Source organism: Bombina bombina, chromosome 2 (assembly GCF_027579735.1).
Source record: "Bombina bombina isolate aBomBom1 chromosome 2, aBomBom1.pri, whole genome shotgun sequence".
In the NCBI taxonomy this organism is placed as follows: Eukaryota; Metazoa; Chordata; class Amphibia; order Anura; family Bombinatoridae; genus Bombina; species Bombina bombina.
In genome coordinates this window covers 1318692058-1318714422 of record NC_069500.1, presented here as the reverse complement: position 1 = coordinate 1318714422, position 22365 = coordinate 1318692058, and the positions used below count along the sequence as shown (strand labels likewise).

The following is a 22365-nucleotide window of genomic DNA, read 5'->3' as shown; positions in this document are numbered from 1 at the left end:
CATATGTCAATATCAGTCCCAATCAATTAAGTATTCATTACTTCTTCATATATTGTACTGGAAAGCCAATTTAAATACTGGACTGCCCAGTTAAATACCGGACACTTGACAGGTCTACTAGCATTAGTGGTTATGTTATAGCTTACATCAAAAGAGCAAATATAGTTCAAAATGTCTAAGTATATTATATTACCTGTATACATTTGAGTGTGGCCCTTGACCTGTATTTATAAAAATGTTAAAATCTGAAATGGAATGAAATAAATAGCTATGTACTATTTATATCAGTAATAATTTGATCTGTCACATGCAGGTTCCTCTTACCTTCCTCCACCAGAAGTCCCTTATATATCAAGTGTAATGACTCTTCACTGAAATGGACTTGTATTTCAGTATCGTCCTCCTCTGGTGATGATAACCAATATGATTCGTCTAAAAATATGTTCTCCATGCAATGATTCAGAAACCCTGAATTGATGCAAAACACAAGAGCTTTTTAGATATATATATATATATATATATATATATATATATATATATATATATATATATATATATACATGTATAATTATATAAAGGTAAAAGAAAATCCAAACCACTTGGGACCAGAAAAGGTTTTGATTGCGGAATAGCTTGGATTTTGGAATATTTGCATCTGTAAAATTTGATAACTGGGAAAAGGGATAGGACCAAGTGTGAACAAAAATAGGCAATAGTTAATGTCATTACATAGCTTATAAATGCAACCTAAAGGTAGTTTTATATCATTTCTAATGCTTTTGTATACAGGGTACCCTTTAGCACTGTAATCAGAAAGGACATATTTGTTGTTTTAAATACATATAGACTATTACTTGCATTTTAGAACACAAAAACCAAACCAAAGACACAGCTAGAGAAGATTGTGACATACAGACAGGAAAAAATAAATAAAAATTAAATAAATTAGGGGTTAATAAGTTTAATATAGTATTTGCGATGCGGGAGGGTGGCGGTTTAGGGGTTAATAGGTAGTTTATGGGTGTTAGTTTACTTTGTAAAATTTTAGTTGTAAGTTTTGTGAAACATTTTTGATTTGCAAAATCCATAACTACTGATCTCAGATTGCAGAATGGATTGTATCAGTATAGGCTGTAACGAAAGCATTTAAGCTGGACCGCACAACCTGTTATACGGCACTATGGAAATTCCCGCACTCAAACATTATCATTGTCGTCATTCTTTGAGTGCGGAATTGCGGTATGGATCAGGGCGGTATAGGCTATAACGCAAGCATTTTAGCTGAACCGCAAAACCTGTAATACGGCACTATGGAAATCCTGCACTCAAACGTCATTTTTTGAGTGCGGAATGGATTGTTGGGTTACAGGCTAAAACACTTGCGTTATAGCTATACCGCAGCGACTTGTAATACGGGAGACCTGCCATTCCACATGCAGTGGTCAATTTTTCAGCTGTATAGCCGTACTGCACCATACCGCAAAACTTGTAATCTAGGTAATTGTTTGGCTATTTTAGGGACCCAGGTTTTGAGAGAGACCTTGACATGGTACATATATGTCAAATATATACCACATACGTGGTATATATATTTTTTTTAACAAATACACTTTTCCATTACATGTTCATTGCCTGGAACACTACTGGAGCTCATAGGTTTTCAATCTCAACTATTGTCACCATTTATCAAGCTGCAGATAAGTGACAAGCCCTGTGGTTGTGCACGAGCAGGGGGCAGAAGGACAGCAGATGCTGCCATATAAGCCTTATTATACACAGATTGACAGGTTCCATGGCTCGGAACGTTGTCTGTACACACATTGTTAACTGGGCCCTATTTTTAAATAAAAAATAGTGAAAGTGTCAGGTAAATTGAACCAAACTGAACTAAATTCATTAAAGCTTCCTGTGATTTGGAGCAATCAGCACACACACACCTAATAGGGGCTGCAAAAAGAAAACATCTTGTGCACTATATAGCAGCAGTATTTTCCACAATATTTGCTGTTGCTATATAGTGCTCAACAATGTATAATATTGGTAAAAACATTGCTACAAACACTTCTGTAATATAGTGCTGAGATTACATGCATGCTCCGGAGTCTACCTAGGTTTGCTTTTAAACAAAGAATACCAAGAGAACAAAGTAAACGTGATGCTAAAAGTCAAATGGAAAGTTGTTCACATTTACACGCTCTACATGTTAGTTTATTTTTAACTTTCATTTTACTTTAAACACATTCAATCAATGCCCTTGTCTAGTCCACACAGATATTCCCATCTGTGTCCAGGGGCAAAATCAGGTAGGGCAGTGAGCAGGGTGTCCCATTGACTTAATCTCGTAAGTAGGGAGAGTGCGGTTGTTTCCTGTTTAGAAGGAAGGAATGTAGTGGTGGGACAGCAGTACATTTAGAAGCTCTGCAGCATATCATAAAGTCATATTCCAAACCCCAGGACTTTACACAAAACACAAACTAACGTGAGTAAAGATCAGATTTCTCTGAGTACACTATTGTTCTATATGTATCTCTTTTCATGGTGAGAAACATAGTGAGACTGTGAGATACAGAGCTACAGGGAAATAGGCAGCATATGTGCATATGTCCCTGAAACAATCTTAGCTTTTACCAGATGAATTGTTCATGATTTAAATATGTTGCAAAAATCCTTCTGTATAAAATTAAAATCCCCTTTTGCACATTTCTTTTACTATTATGATATACAATTTTCTTTTAATAATTAAAGGGACATGAAACCCAAAAAATATATTTCATGATTTAGAAAGAACATACAATTTTAAACAACTTTCTAATTTACTTCTATTATTTAATGTGCTTCATTCTCTTGGTATCATTTGTTGAAGGAGCAGCAATGCACTACTGGTTTCTAACTGAACACATGGGCCAGCCAATGACAATCGGTATATACAGTATATGCAGCCACCAATCAGCAGCTATAACCTAGGTTTTTTGCTGCTCCAGAGCTTACCTAGATAAACCTTTCAGAAAAGGATAACAAGAGAAGAAAGCAAATTAAATAATAGAGGTAAATTGGGAAGTTGTTTAAAATTGTATTCTCTTTCTGACTCATTAAAGAAAAATTTGGGGTTTCATATTCCTTTAAGACTGTCACTTACAACATTATTACATCAGTTACAATAACGTACGATAACAGGAAAGTAACTATTAACATTTTTTGACAGTTAATATTATAATAGTTACTTATATAATTTTACCTAGTGAAAAGTAGGTGGAAAATTTCCATATCTCCTCAAATGTTTTGAAGGTCACAATTATGAGATCTTTATCACTCTGAATTGACAGCAACCGTGCAGAAAGTTCCTAAAACATAAAAAAGCAAATGAATATTGTTTATTGAACATTATCTATTTCTCCCCTTTGGCTTCTTTTCTGTTTATATTGTTTTAAACACATGTTGAATACTGGTTATTAGGCATTGCTTTTATTTTGGCCAAAACACAGGTTAACTCTTCTTTATCAAATGTAGTATTCAGATATTTGACTATCAAAATTCACATTTTTATAGTTTTCTCTTAATGGAAGAAATAGCTAAACTTAAATGTAAGGATAGTAATTTGCCTTTTTACTCCAGCTGTCTCAATGATAAACATCACTACTTCAGAGACCAACAAAGCCAGGAAGATGGATTACTGCTCTCAAAGACTGAGGGCTCTGTTCTCTAAAGCTCAGTGCTGAGGCGTAACTAGAAACCACAGGGTCCAGGTGCAAGAATCTAAGAAGGCCCCCCCCCCCACCCATCCCCAAAAGAATTTGATACATATCTTTTTTTTTTTTTTTACATTTAACACAGAAAAAAACAATGTGAATCTGATTACATATCTGCAAAAGGAGGTACCCTGTGCCCACAGTCTGTGAGATGGTCTGACCCCCTATTAATTTATATAGTGACACTGTTTAACCCACCAGTACTGTATATAGTGAGTCAGTGACACAGTCTGTAATCTGCCAGTGAGATGGCTGGCCTGACCCTACCCGCCCCAGTACTTTATAAAGTGACCACAGTAGTCAGTGACATGGTCCAGCACCCCCGTACTGTATATAGTGGTACTGTATAGTGACACTGTTTACCCCCCGCCCCCCCATGCTGTAGTAACAAGGTCTGTAATTTGCTGGTTCTACAAACATACACACACACATACATGCATAAATACACACACAGTCACATACAAACATACACACATACACATACACACATAAACACCAATGGGTAAAACAGAAACACTAACCCCTGTAGTCAGAGACACTAGTGAAGCATCATGTCACACTCACGTGATATCAGTGCAGGCAGTGGCAGGTCAACGTTTGCCTCAGGGGCTCAGTCGCAGTTGCGACCTCTACACCACCTGTAGTTCCGCCCCTGGCTCAGTGGTTTCAAGAGGGTATCTAATAAGTATACATGTGCATTTATTTATTTAGTATCCAAATGCAGAAGAAGGCTGGCGCTCACAGCATATACAGCTCTTTTCAGAGACAGATTTCTTATTGTGAAAGTGGAAACACACTATGAATCCGGCTTGAAAATAGCTGAATGCTGTGATTGGCCACCTTTCTGCACATTTGATACTAACTAAATACACAAATGCACATCTACTAATAAGTCTCATCAGTACTGTGAGGTTCCTCAAAAGACTTTAGAAAAGCAAATTTTAGCTTCTGAACGGTTAATCTTGCAAATCACAGGTCTGGATGTGAAGGAGAGATGCATACATTGTATAATTCTAAAATAAAACAATTTTTGCTTGATTTCTGTCAATGCCCTGAGAGTTGAGGATTCAATATGTCTCCCTCAACCTATTCCCTCGCAAAATTTCTATACTGTTTTGCTGAGTTCATCAATCTTCTGAAGCTGTAATATCAAAACTGGTCTATTGCCAAAAAGGAAAGATACACATAGGAGCTGCAAATGTACATTTGAGGAGAAAATATTGTATTTGGGTGAAACTAGCAGAATGTTAAGTAAGATTAGGTGTCTTCTAGGAACTATTGCACATACACATAGGAAACATGTTATAAAAAATGTTCTTGCAGGAGGAAAAGAAAGGGAATAAGAAATGATTGTTCATCTAGTAACGAATGATTTGGTGAGAAATTATGTAGGCTCAAAACATTGTTTGAACCAAAGAATCATTTAGAACATGTGGCATGATTAGACTGGCCATATTGCCGCTTTAAGAAGGGACACATATGAAAAATACATGTCAGGGTTCCTATACAAAACATTTCTTTAAACAGCACTGAAAACAGCCCTGACATATGTATTTTTCATTTGTGTCCCTTTTTAAAGCGGCAATATGGTCACCCTAGGCATGATCTGTATAATATTCTACCATTTACCCTGTGTATTTGCAGAAAGTGAGAAGAATACAGTGAATCATATTGTATAATTCATAGAAATGTGATGTTACGTTAAGGATTTGGTTTTATTATCTTTTTTTTTGGCAGCTCCATTGGGAACCACAAAATTTTATTAAAGCGGAGGCTGGTACTTGGATAGTGAACTAATTAACACCTGGTGCCCACCCAATTTGCGACCCAAGGACCAGCACCCACAATTAGTTTTACGTTTCAAGTTCAATATCTGTTTTAGTGACATTCTGTTGCCTCTTAATTTCTGCTTGAAACCACCAATCCCCATCTTTATTCCTTCCAATAATTATCCTTAATGCGCAATAATCCTTAATAGGATCATTTTCCCAAATCCTGATTGTTGAAATAATTAAAGTCATACAGATTCATGTAGAACAAGCTGAAAGGCAGAATAGAACCCTCCTCAGGAAATTGGAGAAGATGCAGAAATAGGAGGATGTAGCCCAAAAAGTTAAAAATAATTAAAGATTTAAAAGTAGTTCCTATAACAACCAGAATGATTTTCCTATGAACTTATTGTTTTATACCCCATATATACAGCAATGCTAAAATGAAATGCTCTTCCGACAAGTGTAAATAAACTACCTAAAGATTATCTTTTGTATAGAAATTATTTTGGATTATGGATGATAAAAAAGGGACTGGCTAAAGCACAATGTTAAGGGTGGAAAGCTATCAGGAGCTGAGATTCAGTCAATGTGTAAAATGGTGGGCACAGAAGGTGCAAGACTAGCAGTAATGACGTAGCAAGAGTTTATAAACTAGTATATTATATCACAATTAATAATCCACCAAGTACTGAAGCCAGTTTATTGTAGAAAAAGAGGTAAGAGTTTATTATGATGCAATGATAAGTTTTTCTCACTTACACTTAATACTGCAGCTACTTCTTTATTGTCATTCTCCAATAGTCGTAGTCTCTTCCTGACCTCGCCTTGTAAATGTGGATCAGGAACTCCATTTCTTACCATGACTATTTGGAGACAAAGATCTAAAACACAAAATAATTAATACTAAATTAATAATTAATTTGATACGTTGTCTTTTGCCCATAAAAAATAGGGATAATTCCTATTTAAATTATAAAGCTTATCATGTAATTTCTATAGAAAATTCCAAATATACTTTTACGAGGAATTTTGGAGCTAAGATTGGAATGGAATTTACCCCACTGTGTGGTCCCTGAAGACACCCTACAGCAATTTATTTTGGTAAAATATAAAAAGTCAAATGCAATAAGATTAATCACAAAATTGAATATCATCTGTTAATGGAGATAATTAATAGTTATTTCTAGGCATATCTTTGATCACATATTGATTTGTTTTTTTGTGTAAATTGTATTAATAAGATGGGACCAATAATAACACAAAACTTCATGGCACGTAAGCCTTAACCACTTTATGAGGTGTCTAAACCCCAAATCAATGATCAGGGGAGCTTCATAAATAGGAGGTGGATATGAGGTCCACTAAAAAAAATATGGCTCTATAGGGGCCCTTATGAACATAAATAGCACAGTTACAAACAGTTACAATAAGAAAAGGTTGTCACCAGTGAACTGTAAGGAGAGTTGCACTTGACATGGGTTGGGTCAAGTGATCCACATTGGAAGATGTGGGAGGGACAGTGAGGGAGAATACCCAAAACATGACAGTCCTATGATATGCTGGAGGGTTCTAACTCTGCTGTGTGATTTACTTGAAACCTAAAAAGTAATGATAACCCATGGGTTGATACACTATCTGTGGACATATTACATTAAATCACTGTTTTATACTTTGTGCCAACCAAGGGCTTGTTTCCATTGTGCTGCAATTGGGTTTTCGTGAGGCCATAAAATGAAAAAAACTGCTGTCAGAAGCCATTATGCTTATTGACAGTTTGCAATTGTGCGTTTTCCATCATTACTGGCAGCCGGGCTTCGGCTGACGACAAAGAATTACACAGCCCATAGAAAATAATAGAAGCCAAAAAGTGCAAATTTACATCAGGTTTCCATTGAAAGCACCAGTTTTAATTTTGACAGAAAATTTTGATTTAGTCTTGAAATTTTATTTTGATTTAGTTTTAGTCATAGACTTCTGACTAAACTGCCATTTTAGTTTTAGTCGTATTTTAGTCATCTGAATTGTTTTAGTTTTAGTCTAGTTTTAGTAGACTAAATCTCCAGTAGATTTTAGTGGACTAAAATCTAAGTGGTTTAGTTAAAGTGTAATGCATTATTTAAAGGGACACTAAATCCCCCAAAAATATTTCATGATTCAGGTAGAGAATACAATTTTAACTAACTTTCCAAATTACTTCTATTATCTAATTTGCTTCATTCTTTATATATCCTTTGTTGAAGAAATAGCAATGCACATGGGTGAGCCAATCACACGAGGCATCTATGTACATCTACCAATCAGCAGCTACTGAGCATATCTAGATATGCTTTTCAGCAAAGCATATCAAGAGAATGAAGCAAATTAGATAATAGAAGTAAATTAAAAAGTTGTTTAAAATTGCTTGCTCTTTCCAAATCATGAAAGAAAAATTTGGGTTTCATGTCCCTTTAAGCATTTCTCTATAATTTCCAAACTCATTATATACTCCAGGATGTAACATTTAATAACCTGTTATTATTTATGGTATTAAGGTTTAAATATGCAATACAGACATAGGGGCATATGTATCAAGCTCCGCCAGAAACAGCAGCTATGAAGCAGCGGTCACAAAGGCCGCTGCTCCATAACCTGTCCTCCTGCTCTGAGCAGGCGGACAGACATCGCCGGAAATCAACCCGATCGAGTACGATTGGGTTGATTGACACCCCCCTGCTGGCGGCCTATTGGCCGGGAGTCTGCAGGGGGCGGCGTTGCCCCAGCAGCTCTTGTGAGCTGCTGGTGCAATGCTGAATACGGCGAACATATTGCTCGCCGTATTCAGCGAAGTCTGGCGGACCTGATCCATACTGTCGGATCAGGTCCGCCAGACTTTAATAAATATGCCCCAAAGAGTTAGCTGTTGTGATATATAACGTCTTTATTAAACTTAAAAATTAAATAAAACCAGGTTTCATAAACAAACAGAAGTATATATAAAAACAAAAAACTGTAAACTGTATTGGCTGTAACGCCATTGCACATATTACCCAATATAAAAACTTTAACAGTTCTCTGTTAATAATTAAAACAAGTATCAAGTAACTCAACACAACAAAAGGTTTCTGCAGCTAGCACAGGCACAGCATAACAAACCCATACTCGTGAGTTATTCTTATTTCTATAGGAAGAATCAATTAACTGATCACAGTTTCGAATAAATTTCAGCAACAAAATTAACACTGCTCTTATATACTCCTGGAGTATACAATACAGTACATGCAATACAGATTTAACTGTTGTGGTATATAACTTGTCTTTATTTTAAGATGAAATAAAAACAAGTTTTGTAAATAAACAAGAAGATAGCCGTGCTTTTTTTTTGTTACTAAAGAGCAGTAATTAGACATGGATTGATTATAACACCTTGCATAACGTGTCATAGGGGCCGAATTATCAAGCTTCAAATGGAGCTTGATGCCCCTGTTTCCGCTCGAGCCTTCAGGCTTGCCGGAAACAGTAGTTATGAAGCAGCGGTCTAAAGACAGCTGCTCCATAACTTGTCCGCTGCCTCTGAGGGCACGGTCTTCATTCTGCCTGATCTTATACGATTGGGCTGATTGACACCCCCTGATAGCGACTGATTGGCTGCAAATCTGCAGGGGGCTGCATTGCACAAGCAGTTCAACAGAACTGCTTGTGCAATGATAAATGCCGACAGCGTATGCTGTCGGCATTTATCGATATGCGGCATACATGATACGCTACATCGTATAATACCCGTCCGCATTTTGATTTAGTTTTAGTCATAGACTTTTGACTAAACTGACATTTTAGTTTTAGTTGTATTTTAGTCATCAGAATTTCTTTACTTTTATTGTAATTTCCACTTAGGGGTGTACTCACTTTTGTTGCCAACAGTTTAGACATTAATGGCTGTGTGTTGAGTTATTTTGAGGGGACAGCAAATTTACACTGTTATACAGGCTGTACACTCACTACTTTACATTGTAGCAAAGTGTCATTTCTTCAGTGTTGTCACATGAAAAGATATAATAAGCTATTTATAAAAATGTGAGGGGTGTACTCACTTTTGTGAGATACTGTATGTTCCTATTTAAATATCAATATGTATTTACATACATAGGCTATAATATATCCCTGGTGTGCATGTGTGTGTGTGTGTGTGTGTTGGTGTATGGGTGTGAATGTGTGAGCGTGTGTGAGTGTATGTATATATGTGTGTATGGCTCCTAGATTTCAATTTTGTTTTTTCTTTTACGTTCTGCTTCTGCCCTGAAAAGGCTATTCAAAATTCAACAGTCCAAGCCTGTATTGTGTTCCCATAGTAGTTCTATGTCTCTCTTCCTGGGACTTAAATGCAAACTGACATTTATGCTATTCATGTTTATAAACAGCATTCAAAGAACATTCTAGTATATATGTGTACATGTGGATTAAATACACATTCAAATTGTGCTTCTGTGCTACTCAACATGTGGATAAAGCTATGATAAATGAGAAGCAAACACGTATATGATGCAATCACTGGCTCTATTCTCATCAGGAACAGACTGGCTGTGACCCAGGATTGCAACTTTGATTGTGTGTTTAACCCTTTTGATGGGGTTAAACACATAAAGGGATTTGTTTAAGATTAATCTGCTAAAAAGTATAGCTTTTTTTTTTTTTTAAACCTAGAATGTCTCTTTAAACTAACCAGAGAATTTTATCTGTTAGGCAATTGAGCATTTTGTTTGTTTTTTTACGTTAGATTGACTAACTTAAAGGGACACTGAACCCAATTTTTTTCTATCGTGATTCAGATAGAGCATGCAATTTTAAGCAACTTTCTAATTTTCTCCTATTACCAAATTCTTTTCATTCTCTTGGTATCTTTATTTGAAATGCAAGAATGTAAGTTTAGATGCCGGCCAATTTTTGGTGAACACACTGTGTTGTTCCTGCTGATTGGTGGGTAAATTCACCTACCAATAAACAAGTGCTTTCCATGGTCTGAACCAAAAAAATAGCTTAGATGCCTTCTTTTTCAAATAAAGAAAGCAAGAGAATAAAGAAAAGTTGATAATAGGAGTAAAATCGAAAGTTGATTAAAATCGCATGCTCTATCTGAATCACGGAAGAAAAAATTTGGGTTCAATGTCCCTTTAAACAATAAATTTGAGGTAATATGCAGTTCATAAAAATTGCTACTAGATGGCAGTATTGAAACTATTAAAGGGACAGTCAACCATAGAATTGTTATTGTTTTAAAAGATAGATAATCACTTTATTACTCCTTCCCCAGTTTTGCATAACCAGCACAGTTATATTAATGTACTTTTTACCTTTGTGATTACCTTGTATCTAGGAACCTTCTTCCAGCCCCCTGATCACATGACTGTGACTGTTTATTATCTATTGTCTTAAATTTAGCATTGTATTGTGCTAGATCTTAAATAACCCCCTGTGCCTGAACACAGTGTTATCTATATAGCCCACGTGTACTTTCTGTCTCTTTGTGTTGAAAAGAGATTTAAAAAGCATGTGATAAGAGGCAGCCCTCAAAGGCTTAGAAATTAGCATATGAGCCAACCTATGTTTAGTTTAAACTAAGAATAGCAAGAGAAAAAAGCAAATTTGATGATAAAAGTAAATTGGAAAGTCAATTAAAATTAAAAGTCCTATCTGAATAATGAAAGTTTTATTTATTCTTGACTGCCCAGAGACAGAATTTTCTTCACTTTCTGCGATGAGATTTTTTTAGTAAAAACTTTTCTGCAGGTCATTTTTCAATAAAATTGTTAATTTGTCAGTTACACTAAAGCACCAGATCAATTGCAATGTGTTGGTTAACTGGAGAATAAAGCAGTATTTAAAGTTGTGTAATCTAGTGCAGTAGTTGAAAATCGCATTGCAAATTGGCTGCAGACAAAAAAAGTAATTGTAAAATGTCTCTTGAATTAATTTGATTCCTTTTCTCTTAGTCTAACATAGAAATGTAGTAATAAAAAGGTGCATTGCTCATACAAACATCTTACATTCAGAGAAAAACAGCTTTACAGACTGTGAAAAGCTAGGGAACGAGCTTGCAAAAATCTCAGAGCCAGACAACAATCAATGCACTACTGCATATTTGACTGTTGTCTTCAAACAGCACTCTGCTCTGGGTGCACTGTGTTATGGAAAACTTATACAGAGAACAGCACTGTTTAAAAAGAACAGCCTAATGTGGAGCAGCACTGAAAAGTTAAAGTGCTAACAGTTGCTGTTCTTTCTGCAGACATGCTGCATTTTCTGCGATGACATCTCAGATCACTCTATGTTCTGCCTTGGGGCTTGACTGTCCCTTTAACTGACAATAGCTGGTGAAAGAAGGAGCAGTCAATAGCTCTCACCAGATCCCTATTTATAATAGTCTCAAACTTTTATTACAGTAAAAGATTTGTAGTAACCCTATGTAGATGTGCAATTTAATACAGTTCCATTTAAATACTAAATAACATATGGACCAGTGACAAAACTAAGCTAAAGGCAATGTTAGTGACTAAGGTTGACTATGATGAAACTTGTGCTGAGTTTTAAGATACTTCAGATGAAGAAAGACCTTCTTATTCACAGCTCTGAAAAATATAGCAGCTCTTCTTCCTAATTGTAAGTAAGGATAACAGCATTTTTATCTTAGCAATATATTTTACTATTTTTACATTCAAATTTTCCGTTTTATTTTTTAGTCTGATGTGTCCTCAATTTGAGTCTGGGAAATCTGGTCACCTTATGTGCAGCCTCCAATCAGCAACTAGTTCCGAGTAGGGCATTGTTGCTCCTGCGCCTACTTATGTATGCTTTTAAACAAAGAATACCAAGAGAACAAAGCAAATGAGATAAGAGAAGTAAATTGTGAAGTTGCATGCTTTATCATGAAAGTTCAATATTGACTTTATTGCAACTTTAATTCTGTTTAAAAATGTTTATAAAATTAATTTTTAAAAAAACATGGTTTAATTTTAAGGAAAATATTATAATATCTATCATCTTTATAGCCTACAATATAGTGCTTTTGCCTTCTGTGGATCTTTTTAATGGTACACGGTGGTACTGTAGTTATCATTATTTTATAAACCACAGACATGACTTAGGCACATGAATAGAGTAAAAAGGCAATTACTCAAATAATAAAAGCTATAAGGCCCTGCTTGTGAATTCCTATTTATCCCCTTTACCCAGGTTGATAAATGAAAGGCGCGTGGGCCCATTAGCTTACACAGAATTCCCAACTACCCCACACACTGCAGCATTATAATGGTCTGAGAGATCATCCTCACTGTCCCTCTTGCAACTTGCCCTTTAGTGCAAATGTCTCAGTTCCTAAAGTAAGCTCAGGGACTGTCCAGACCCCACACTTGTAACTCCTCCCTTCTAGTCATGACCCCGCCCACATAGTCTTATGTTCCCACCCTGAAATTTCCCTTGCACAGTCTATACCTCCCAGTCCAAGAAGGTGTCTGGAAAATGTTGAGAAGGTGCACGCTAGAGGAAATACATGCTGAGAGAGAAGGTGAAGGGTCTGAACTGAGAATTAAGATAATAGCGTTAGTCACATCACTTGGGTGTGTTATTAGGGAGACCTTGAAACTCTGAATGCTCAAGGCCAATCTTACACAGTAAGGCAGGGAATTCCACAGAATATGTGCATCTCTAGGAAATCTGAGGATCAGCAATGCACTACTGGGAGCTAGCTGCTAATTGGTGGCTACACATATATGCCTCATATGACTGGCTCACATGATGTGTTTATAAGCTCCCAGTAGTGCTCTGCTGCTTCTTCAATAAAAGATACCAAGAGAATGAAGAAAATTTGATAATAGAAGTAATTTGGAAAGCAGTTTAACATTGTATGCGCTATCAGAATAATGAATTTGCTGACATTTCTTACTTGTCTGGCATAAGTGGATCAGTGGAAATTTCTAGTCCTGTGCATAGCCTAAATGTTTTTTTTTTAACTAGTGATTTACAAGGTTTTAAATCAAGAGACGTTCAGGGATACATTGACTGGAAAGTTTGGTGGTCTCCATTGCTGTAGCTAATTAAAGGAACAGTGTACAGTTTCCATAAAACTGCATATAATAGATACTACTATAAAGAATATGCACAGATACTGATCTAAACATCCAGTATAAAACCTTTTAAAAACTTACTTAGAAGCTCCCAGTTTAGCAATGTTGATGAAGTTAGGCTGGGACACCCATTGAAAGGGGCTGGGAAATCAGGAAGAGCAGACACCCCCCTCCCCTACATATGAAAAGAAAGATTACACAAACAAGAGCAGCAGGAGTCTGTAGACCTGGGTCTACATCTGATACTTTGGGGCTTGGTTAGGAGTCTGAAAATCAGCACAATGTTATTAAAAAATAAGCAAAACCACGCATTGTTACAAAAACACTCCCAGATGCGCTATATAAAGGATCATCTACAAAACATTTATGGAAAGAAAACTCTAGTGTACAATGTCCCTTTAAGGACAGAAGTAAATTAACTTGAGCTCGGATCTAACCAATCACTCTGCACAATATTGCAGGGTCATTATTAAAAATAATATTGACACTCCAATCTCTATGGAAGAAGTGGAACAAGCACAATTGCCAGATATTTTTGTTCAGATGTCCAATTTGCAGAATTTTATAGCTCCAACGTCTCTTGTTCGTGCAGAACTAGCAGCATTTTCAGAGATATTTTACAGCAAAAGCGATTAAAGGGGATTTTGTTTTTTTAGTTAAATGCTTCTTTAAATTATTGCTCATAACATAATGGTAAAAACTCCAGCACATGAAAACAAACAACTGGTAACACATTAACTTCATGCCTTTTCTGTAAAGGACTCCTTCAAAGGCTAACCAGTTATTGGTATTGCAGGTAAATGTCAAACAATAACTGTGTTTGTTTTTGATTAGAGGTACTTTTATTACTAAGTGCCTTAACTACAGTGTCTCTTTATTCCAGAATGTGCATGTCCTACCTTGTGTAATGACTCTGAGGGGCCACATTGCAATTTATTTAAACATTTGGAACCATTAATAACATTTACAAATGAGAATAAAAATACGTTGTCTACAAACAACTTACAAAGGATCAATTATTTATTATTATAAATGCGTCAAAACTATTTATACATATAAACCAAGAAACTTAGATCTGCAGAGATAAAAGAGGAATAATTCATTACTATCGGCTAGATTTAGAGTTTGGCGTTAGCCGTCAAAACCAGCGTTAGAGGCTCCTGGTTTTGGGCTACCGCTGGTATTTAGAGTCGTGTAGGTAAGGGTCTAACGCTCACTTTGCAGCCGCGACTTTTCCATACCGCAGATCCCCCTACACCATTTGCGCATCCTATCTTTTCAATGGGATCTTTCTAACGCTGGTATTTAGAGTCGTGGCTGAAGTGAGCGTTAGAAATCTAACGACAAAACTCTAGCCGCAGAAAAAAGTCAGTAGTTAAGAGCTTTCTGGGCTAACGCCGGTTTATAAAGCTCTTAACTACTGTGCTCTAAAGTACACTAACACTCATAAACTACCTATGTACCCCTAAACCGAGGCCCCCCACATCGCCGCCACTCTATTAAAATGTTTTAACCCCTAATCTGCCGACCGCACACCGCCGCCACCTACGTTATCCCTATGTACCCCTAATCTGCTGCCCCTGACACCGCCGACCCCTATATTATATTTATTAACCCCTAATCTGCCGCCCCCAACGTTGCCTCCACCTACCTACAATTATTAACCCCTAATCTGCCGACCGGACCTCACCGCCACTATAATAAATGTATTAACCCCTAATCCGCCTCACTCCCGCCTCAATAACCCTATAATAAATAGTATTAACCCCTAATCTGTCCTCCCTAACATCGCCGACACCTAACTTCAAGCATTAACCCCTAATCTGCCGACCGGACCTCACCGCTACTCTAATACATTTATTAACCCCTAAAGCTAACGCTAACCTTAACCCTAACACCCCCCTAAGTTAAATATAATTTAAATCTAACGAAATAAATTAACTCTTATTAAATAAATTATTCCTATTTAAAGCTAAATACTTACCTGTAAAATAAACCCTAATATAGCTACAATATAAATTATAATTATATTGTAGCTATTTTAGGATTAATATTTATTTTACAGGCAACTTTGTAATTATTTTAACCAGGTACAATAGCTATTAAATAGTTAATAGCTACCTATTTAAAATAATTACAAAATTACCTGTAAAATAAATCCTAACCTAAGTTACAATTAAACCTAACACTACACTATCAATAAATTAATTAAATAAAATACCTACAATTATCTACAATTAAACCTAACACTACACTATCAATAAATTAATTAAATACAATACCTACAAATAAATACAATTAAATAAACTAACTAAAGTACAAAAAATAAAAAAGAACTAAGTTACAAAAAAAAAAAAATATTTACAAACATTAGAAAAATATTACAACAATTTTAAAATAATTACACCTACTCTAAGCCCCCTAATAAAATAACAAAGCCCCCCAAAATAAAAAAATGCCCTACCCTATTCTAAAATTAAAATAGAAAAGCTCTTTTACCTTATCAGCCCTTAAAAGGGCCCTTTGCGGGGCATGCCCCAAAGAATTCAGGTCTTTTGCCTGTAAAAAAAAAACATACAATACCCCCCCCAACATTACAATCCACCACCCACATACCCCTAATCTAACCCAAACCCCCCTTAAATAAACCTAGCACTAAGCCCCTGAAGATCTCCCTACCTTGTCTTCACCACGCCGGGTTCACCGATCCGTCCACCGAAGTCTTGATCCAAGCCTCCGAAGTCTTGATCCAAGCCCAAGCGGGGGCTGAAGAGTGACGTCCATCCTCCGGCTGAAGTCTTGATCCAAGCGGCGGCTAAAGAATTCCATCTTCGGGCAGAAGTCTTCATCCTATCCGGGCAGAAGAGTAGATCCGGACCGGCAAACATCTTCATCCAAGCCGCATCTTCTATGTTCTTCCATCCGATGATGAGCGGCTCCATCTTGAAGACCTCCGGCGCGGATCCATCCTCTTCTTCCGACGACTAGACGACGAATGAAGGTTCCTTTAAGGGACGTCATCCAAGATGGCGTCCCTCGAATTCCGATTGGCTGATAGGATTCTATCAGCCAATCGGAATTAAGGTAGGAAAATTCTGATTGGCTGATGGAATCAGCCAATCAGATTCAAGTTCAATCCGATTGGCTGATCCGATCAGCCAATCAGATTGAGCTTGCATTCTATTGGCTGATCGGAACAGCCAATAGAATGCGAGCTCAATCTGATTGGCTGATTGGATCAGCCAATCGGATTGAACTTGAATCTGATTGGCTGATTCCATCAGTCAATCAGAATTTTCCTACCTTAATTCCGATTGGCTGATAGAATCCTATCAGCCAATCGGAATTCGAGGGATGCCATCTTGGATGACGTCCCTTAAAGGAACCGTCATTCGTCGGGAAGTCGTCGGTGAAGATGGATGTTCCGCGTCGTCGGGATGAACATGGATCCGGAAGATGACCAATCGCTGGTGAAGGTAAGGTAGGAAGATCTTCAGGGGCTTAGTGTTAGGTTTATTTAAGGGGGGTTTGGGTTAGATTAGGGGTATGTGGGTGGTGGGTTGTAATGTTGGGGGGGGTATTGTATGGTTTTTTTTACAGGCAAAAGAGCTGAATTCTTTGGGGCATGCCCCGCAAAAGGCCCTTTTCAGGGCTGGTAAGGTAAAAGAGCTTTTCTATTTTAATTTTAGAATAGGGTAGGGCATTTTTTTTATTTTGGGGGTCTTTGTTATTTTATTAGGGGGCTTAGAGTAGGTGTAATTAGTTTAAAATTGTTGTAATATTTTTCTAATGTTTGTAAATATTTTTTTATTTTTTGTAACTTAGTTCTTTTTTATTTTTTGTACTTTAGTTAGTTTATTTATTTGTATTTATTTGTAGGTATTGTATTTAATTAATTTATTGATAGTGTAGTGTTAGGTTTAATTGTAACTTAGGTTAGGATTTATTTTACAGGTAATTTTGTAATTATTTTAACTAGGTAGCTATTAAATAGTTATTAACTATTTAATAGCTATTGAACCTGGTTAAAATATATACAAAATTGCCTGTAAAATAAATATTAATCCTAAAATAGCTACAATATAATTATAATTTATATTGTAGCTATATTAGGGTTTATTTTACAGGTAAGTATTTAGCTTTAAATAGGAATAATTTATTTAATAAGAGTTAATTTATTTAGTTAGATTTAAATTATATTTAATTTAGGGGGGTGTTAGGGTTAAGGTTAGCGTTAGCTTTAGGGGTTAATAAATGTATTAGAGTAGCGGTGAGGTCCGGTCGGCAGATTAGGGGTTAATACTTGAAGTTAGGTGTCGGCGATGTTGGGGGTGGCAGATTAGGGGTTAATAAATATAATATAGGGGTCGGTGGTGTTAGGGGCAGCAGATTAGGGGTACATAGGGATAACGTAGGTTGCGGCGGTGTACGGAGTGGCAGATTAGGGGTTAAAAAAATATGCAGGTGTCAGCGATAACGGGGGAGGCAGATTAGGGGTTAATAAGTGTAAGGTTAGGGGTGTTTAGACTCGGGGTTCATGTTAGGGTGTTAGGTGCAGACTTAGGAAGTGTTTCCCCATAGGAAACCATGGGGCTGCGTTAGGAGCTTAACGCTGCTTTTTTGCAGGTGTTAGGTTTTTTCAGCTCAAACTGCCCCATTGTTTTCTATGGGGGAATCGTGCACGAGCACGTTTTTGAAGCTGGCCGCGTCCGTAAGCACCGCTGGTATTGAGAGTTGCAGTGGCGGTAAATTATGCTCTACGCTCCCTTTTTGGAGCCTAACGCAGCCATTCTGTGAACTCTAAATACCAGCAGTATTTAAAAGGTGCAGGGGAAAAAAAGCATGCGTTAGCTACGCGGGGCGTTACCGACAAAACTCTAAATCTAGGCGTATGTGTGTTGCCGAAGGAGATATTTGAGGAGTTGTTTGAGATGGGGAAGCCAAGTAAAAAGCAGTTTAGTCAGATAAAATGGACTTTTATTATAACATGTTATATATTTTGGAATCTCAGTGCTGAGCGAACTATAATAGACCTAGTACTTGAGAATACTGCTATAGACTTTGCTATACTATACTTAGAATAACGGTAAAAGAATATCAACTCCTTTGAGATGCTTGAATTCAAAACTACCTGCCTCCCCCAGACTAAAATCTATCAGCCAGTTTCCAGTAGTGAACTATTTAACAGAGGGCACCAATGCAAAAATTGTTTCCCCCCCACACACACCAAGGTAACTTGGTAGTAAGCAATATTAATAATACACCTGCTGCTCTGTATAATGATTTTGAGTAGATAGATAGGATATATAAGATAGATAGATGATAAATAAGATGATAGATACATAGATAGATAGATAGATAAATAGATAGATTGATAGATAAGATATAGATAGATAGATAGATAGATAGATAGATAGATAGATAGATAGATAGAGAGATGACAGATAGACAGACAGACAAATAGATAGATAAGATAAGATATAGATAGATAGATGATAAAAAGATTGATAGATAAGATGGACCTGCAACCTGCACTAATAAAAGGCTCCCCTGCTTTAGGATTATGCACATTCTGCACATATTTACCTATGTATAGATGGAGTATTATGGGTCCATCCCAGCACTTGTTCCAATGAACCTGCTGCACCAATGGTAGTTCCACCCCTGCCTCTTTTATCCTAACTCTAGGTATGTCCCTTTAAAAGGCATTTTGTGACTATGTTTGTTTATTAAATATACTGTTATTCTTGTGTGGGAAATTTACATTGTATACAACCTATTTCTGTTTGATCATGTATTATTTTCAGTTCCTTCATGTTATTTTTCAATCCTTCCCCGTTTATCTTCATTGATTGGTTGAACAAGGATGATGATTAAATGTTAGTTAACCAATGAACTTTCATCACTCTTCCTAAATATTATCGGTGAGAAAAAAGGATGGACACTTTCACTCTGATGGGCTTATGATTATAAAACAAATCTGCTTGAATTCATGACTCCACTAAGATTGTTTTATGAGAGTTTAAAGTGAAGGTAAACTTTGATAAATGAAAGCCGTTTTTTTAAAAATACTATTAAAAAAACAGGGGCACTTCATTCATCAAAGTTTACAAAGCAGCCATTGATTAAAAACTTACCTCTCCTCTTTGCACAGCCAGAGCAGCTTCCCCCACCCGGAGATCGTCTCTTCACATATCATCAATGACTAATCCAGCTTCCTCCAATCACAGCTTTCCCCCCAGGGTAGTCATTGCCTGAGGCCATGCCGTTATTGGAGGAAGCTTGATTAGTCATTGATGACGTGTGAAGAGAGGATCTCAGGGTGGGGGAAGCTGCTCTGGCTGTGAAAAATACAAAGGTAAGTTTTTAATCAAAACGGTTGCCTTCTAAACTTTGATGATTGAAAGTGTCCCTGTTTTTAATAGTATTTTAAAAATACGTGCTTTCATTCACCAAAGTTTACCTTCACTTTAATTCATGTTTAAACTTAGTGTCCTTACAGGGACACTGAACCCAAATTTTTTCTTTTGTGATTCAGATAGAGCAGGCAATTTTAAGCAACTTTCTAATTTACAACTATTATCTATTTTTTTCCGTTCTCTTGCTATCTTTATTTGAAAAAGAAGGTATATAAGCTAAGGAATTATCAAAAAAATCAGGAAATAAGCCAAGCACCAATGAGTAAAAATAAAACTTAGAACTTTATTTTGACATTTAAAATGAAGAATATAAGCGATAGAGAGTATGGGTAACCCCCAATAAAGACTAACGCGTTTCGGCTAGGAGAGCCGTACTCATAGTCCCTAAAACCATTGAAAACACACTGACTTAAATACCCAGTGTTACATCATGATAGGTTGGACAGTTAATTGAAATTTAAAGGTATATTCTCTATCGTAGTTTCACATCATATAGTATCTTATTTAATATATTGCTAGATATTGGAATTACCTTTACAAAAATTCCTTTAAATGTCCAACAAGTGGGGGGATTTTTTTTTGTTTTGTTTGGGGTGATCATGTTTGTATAAATTTAAATTCATTTATAAAGTATTAACAACAAATTGTACCTTGCTATAGGATTGTTTACATCAGTAAAAAGATCAGTATACATATGGTTTACAAACTGCATCCTAAACCTAAATATACAAAATATATATAATAAAGATACATGAAAAATGATAATAAAAGGAGTATATTCTTTGTGTATACACCATCCAAAGGATCCTATTGCACCCTAACAACTAACCAAAAGTGTCTATACAAAATAATAATGCAAAATTATATAAATATATTCAAATCCCAAAATTGAGCCTATGACAAGAGATATGGCCAAAAAGTCCAAAATTTATCTAATTGTTTTCCAATACATAAAAAATTAAATTAATTAAGGAATATGTGAATGGAGAAGTAGAACCAAAAATGTGTACACATGTGCTAATTTGTATATATTATTGTTACTGAGCCTATGACTAGAAACTATACTACATATTGACAATTGATCTCTAGATCAATTAAAAAATGGAAATAAATCTAATAAGGACACTCACAGGGGATACATATCCTTTTGGAATGTTATCACGACCAGTGATTGATAAAGTCGTATTCGGAATTCAGGCCCCCAGGTCTCTTAGTTTGGAGCCTGAAAATCCAATACATTTCCTGTCTTGAAAGGACCTTAAAGCGGTCTCCCCCTCTCTTCTGGGGTTGGACTTTTTCAATAATCGTCCACTTAAGTGAACTACAATCCTTGTCATGTTTTTGGACAAAATGGGTCACTAATGTGGTACTACTCTTGCCCACCCGGATAGTGGACAAATGTTCGCGTATCCTTGAGCGAACATCCCTAGTGGTCAGACCCACATATTGTAGATTACACTCCTCACACCAGAGGAGGTAAACACAGTATGTGGACTTGCAGTTCACACAAGAGGAAATATCAAAAGTTTCCCCTGTGACCATTGAGGAAAAAGTATTACCTACTCGTACGTGTTCACATGCTTTGCATTGTGAATATCCGCACCTGTATGTTCCTCTGTGTCTAAGCCAGGAAGAAGTACCTGTAGCTGGAGTAGCTCTTTTTAATTGGGAAGGGGAAACAAGATTACCTATTGTTTTATTTCTCCTGTAGGAAAACCTACAGCCTTTCTTCACCGTCTCTGTGAGGGCATCATCTGCCACCAACAACCGAAAATGATTTCGGACTATGTTACAGATCTGTGGGTATTGGACTGAATAATCTGTTACAAAGGTAAGTGTATTTTCAGAACTTTTAATAGAAATTTGTTTATCTTGAAGGAGACTTCCTCGTGGGATACTATCTACTTCCTTTCTGGCTCTTTTGATGACTTTTCTATTATACCCCCGTTGTTGCAGACGTTTCTCCAGATCATCCGCATGTGTCACATAACTTTGGGATAAGGTACAGTTGCGTTTAATACGCACAAATTGGCCTTTGGCCACTGAATAGGGCATATGTTTAGGATGGCAACTTTTGGCGTGTAAGAGGCTGTTTCCTGAGATGGGCTTCCTATACACCTGTGAGGATACCCTCCCAGAGGACCAGCCCCTTAGTTCCAGATCCAAATAGTGTACCCAGGTTGGGCTGTACTCAAATGTGAATCTTAGATTCACCTCATTGAGGCCCAAATAGTCAGCAAAATCCTGCGCTTGTTCCTTAGTACCCTTCCATATAAATAGAAGATCATCTATATAACGAATATACAGTTTGATTTTCGATCTGAAGGGGTTCCCA

At 36.6% G+C, this 22365-nt stretch overlaps 1 protein-coding gene across 2 annotated transcripts in view; it reads right to left on the bottom strand.

Moving 5' to 3' along the window:
• The window catches only part of SH3TC1 (SH3 domain and tetratricopeptide repeats 1), a 92299-nt gene that overhangs the window by 39911 nt on the left and 30023 nt on the right, over nucleotides 1-22365 (bottom strand). For both annotated transcript variants that reach the window (XM_053704172.1, XM_053704173.1), the window contains exons 4-6: nucleotides 6278-6399; nucleotides 3236-3341; nucleotides 325-468 (exon numbers count right to left, since the gene is read on the bottom strand). In XM_053704172.1, coding sequence (XP_053560147.1) covers nucleotides 325-468; nucleotides 3236-3341; nucleotides 6278-6399 — 372 coding nt within the window. The remainder of the gene's footprint in view (nucleotides 1-324; nucleotides 469-3235; nucleotides 3342-6277; nucleotides 6400-22365) is intronic.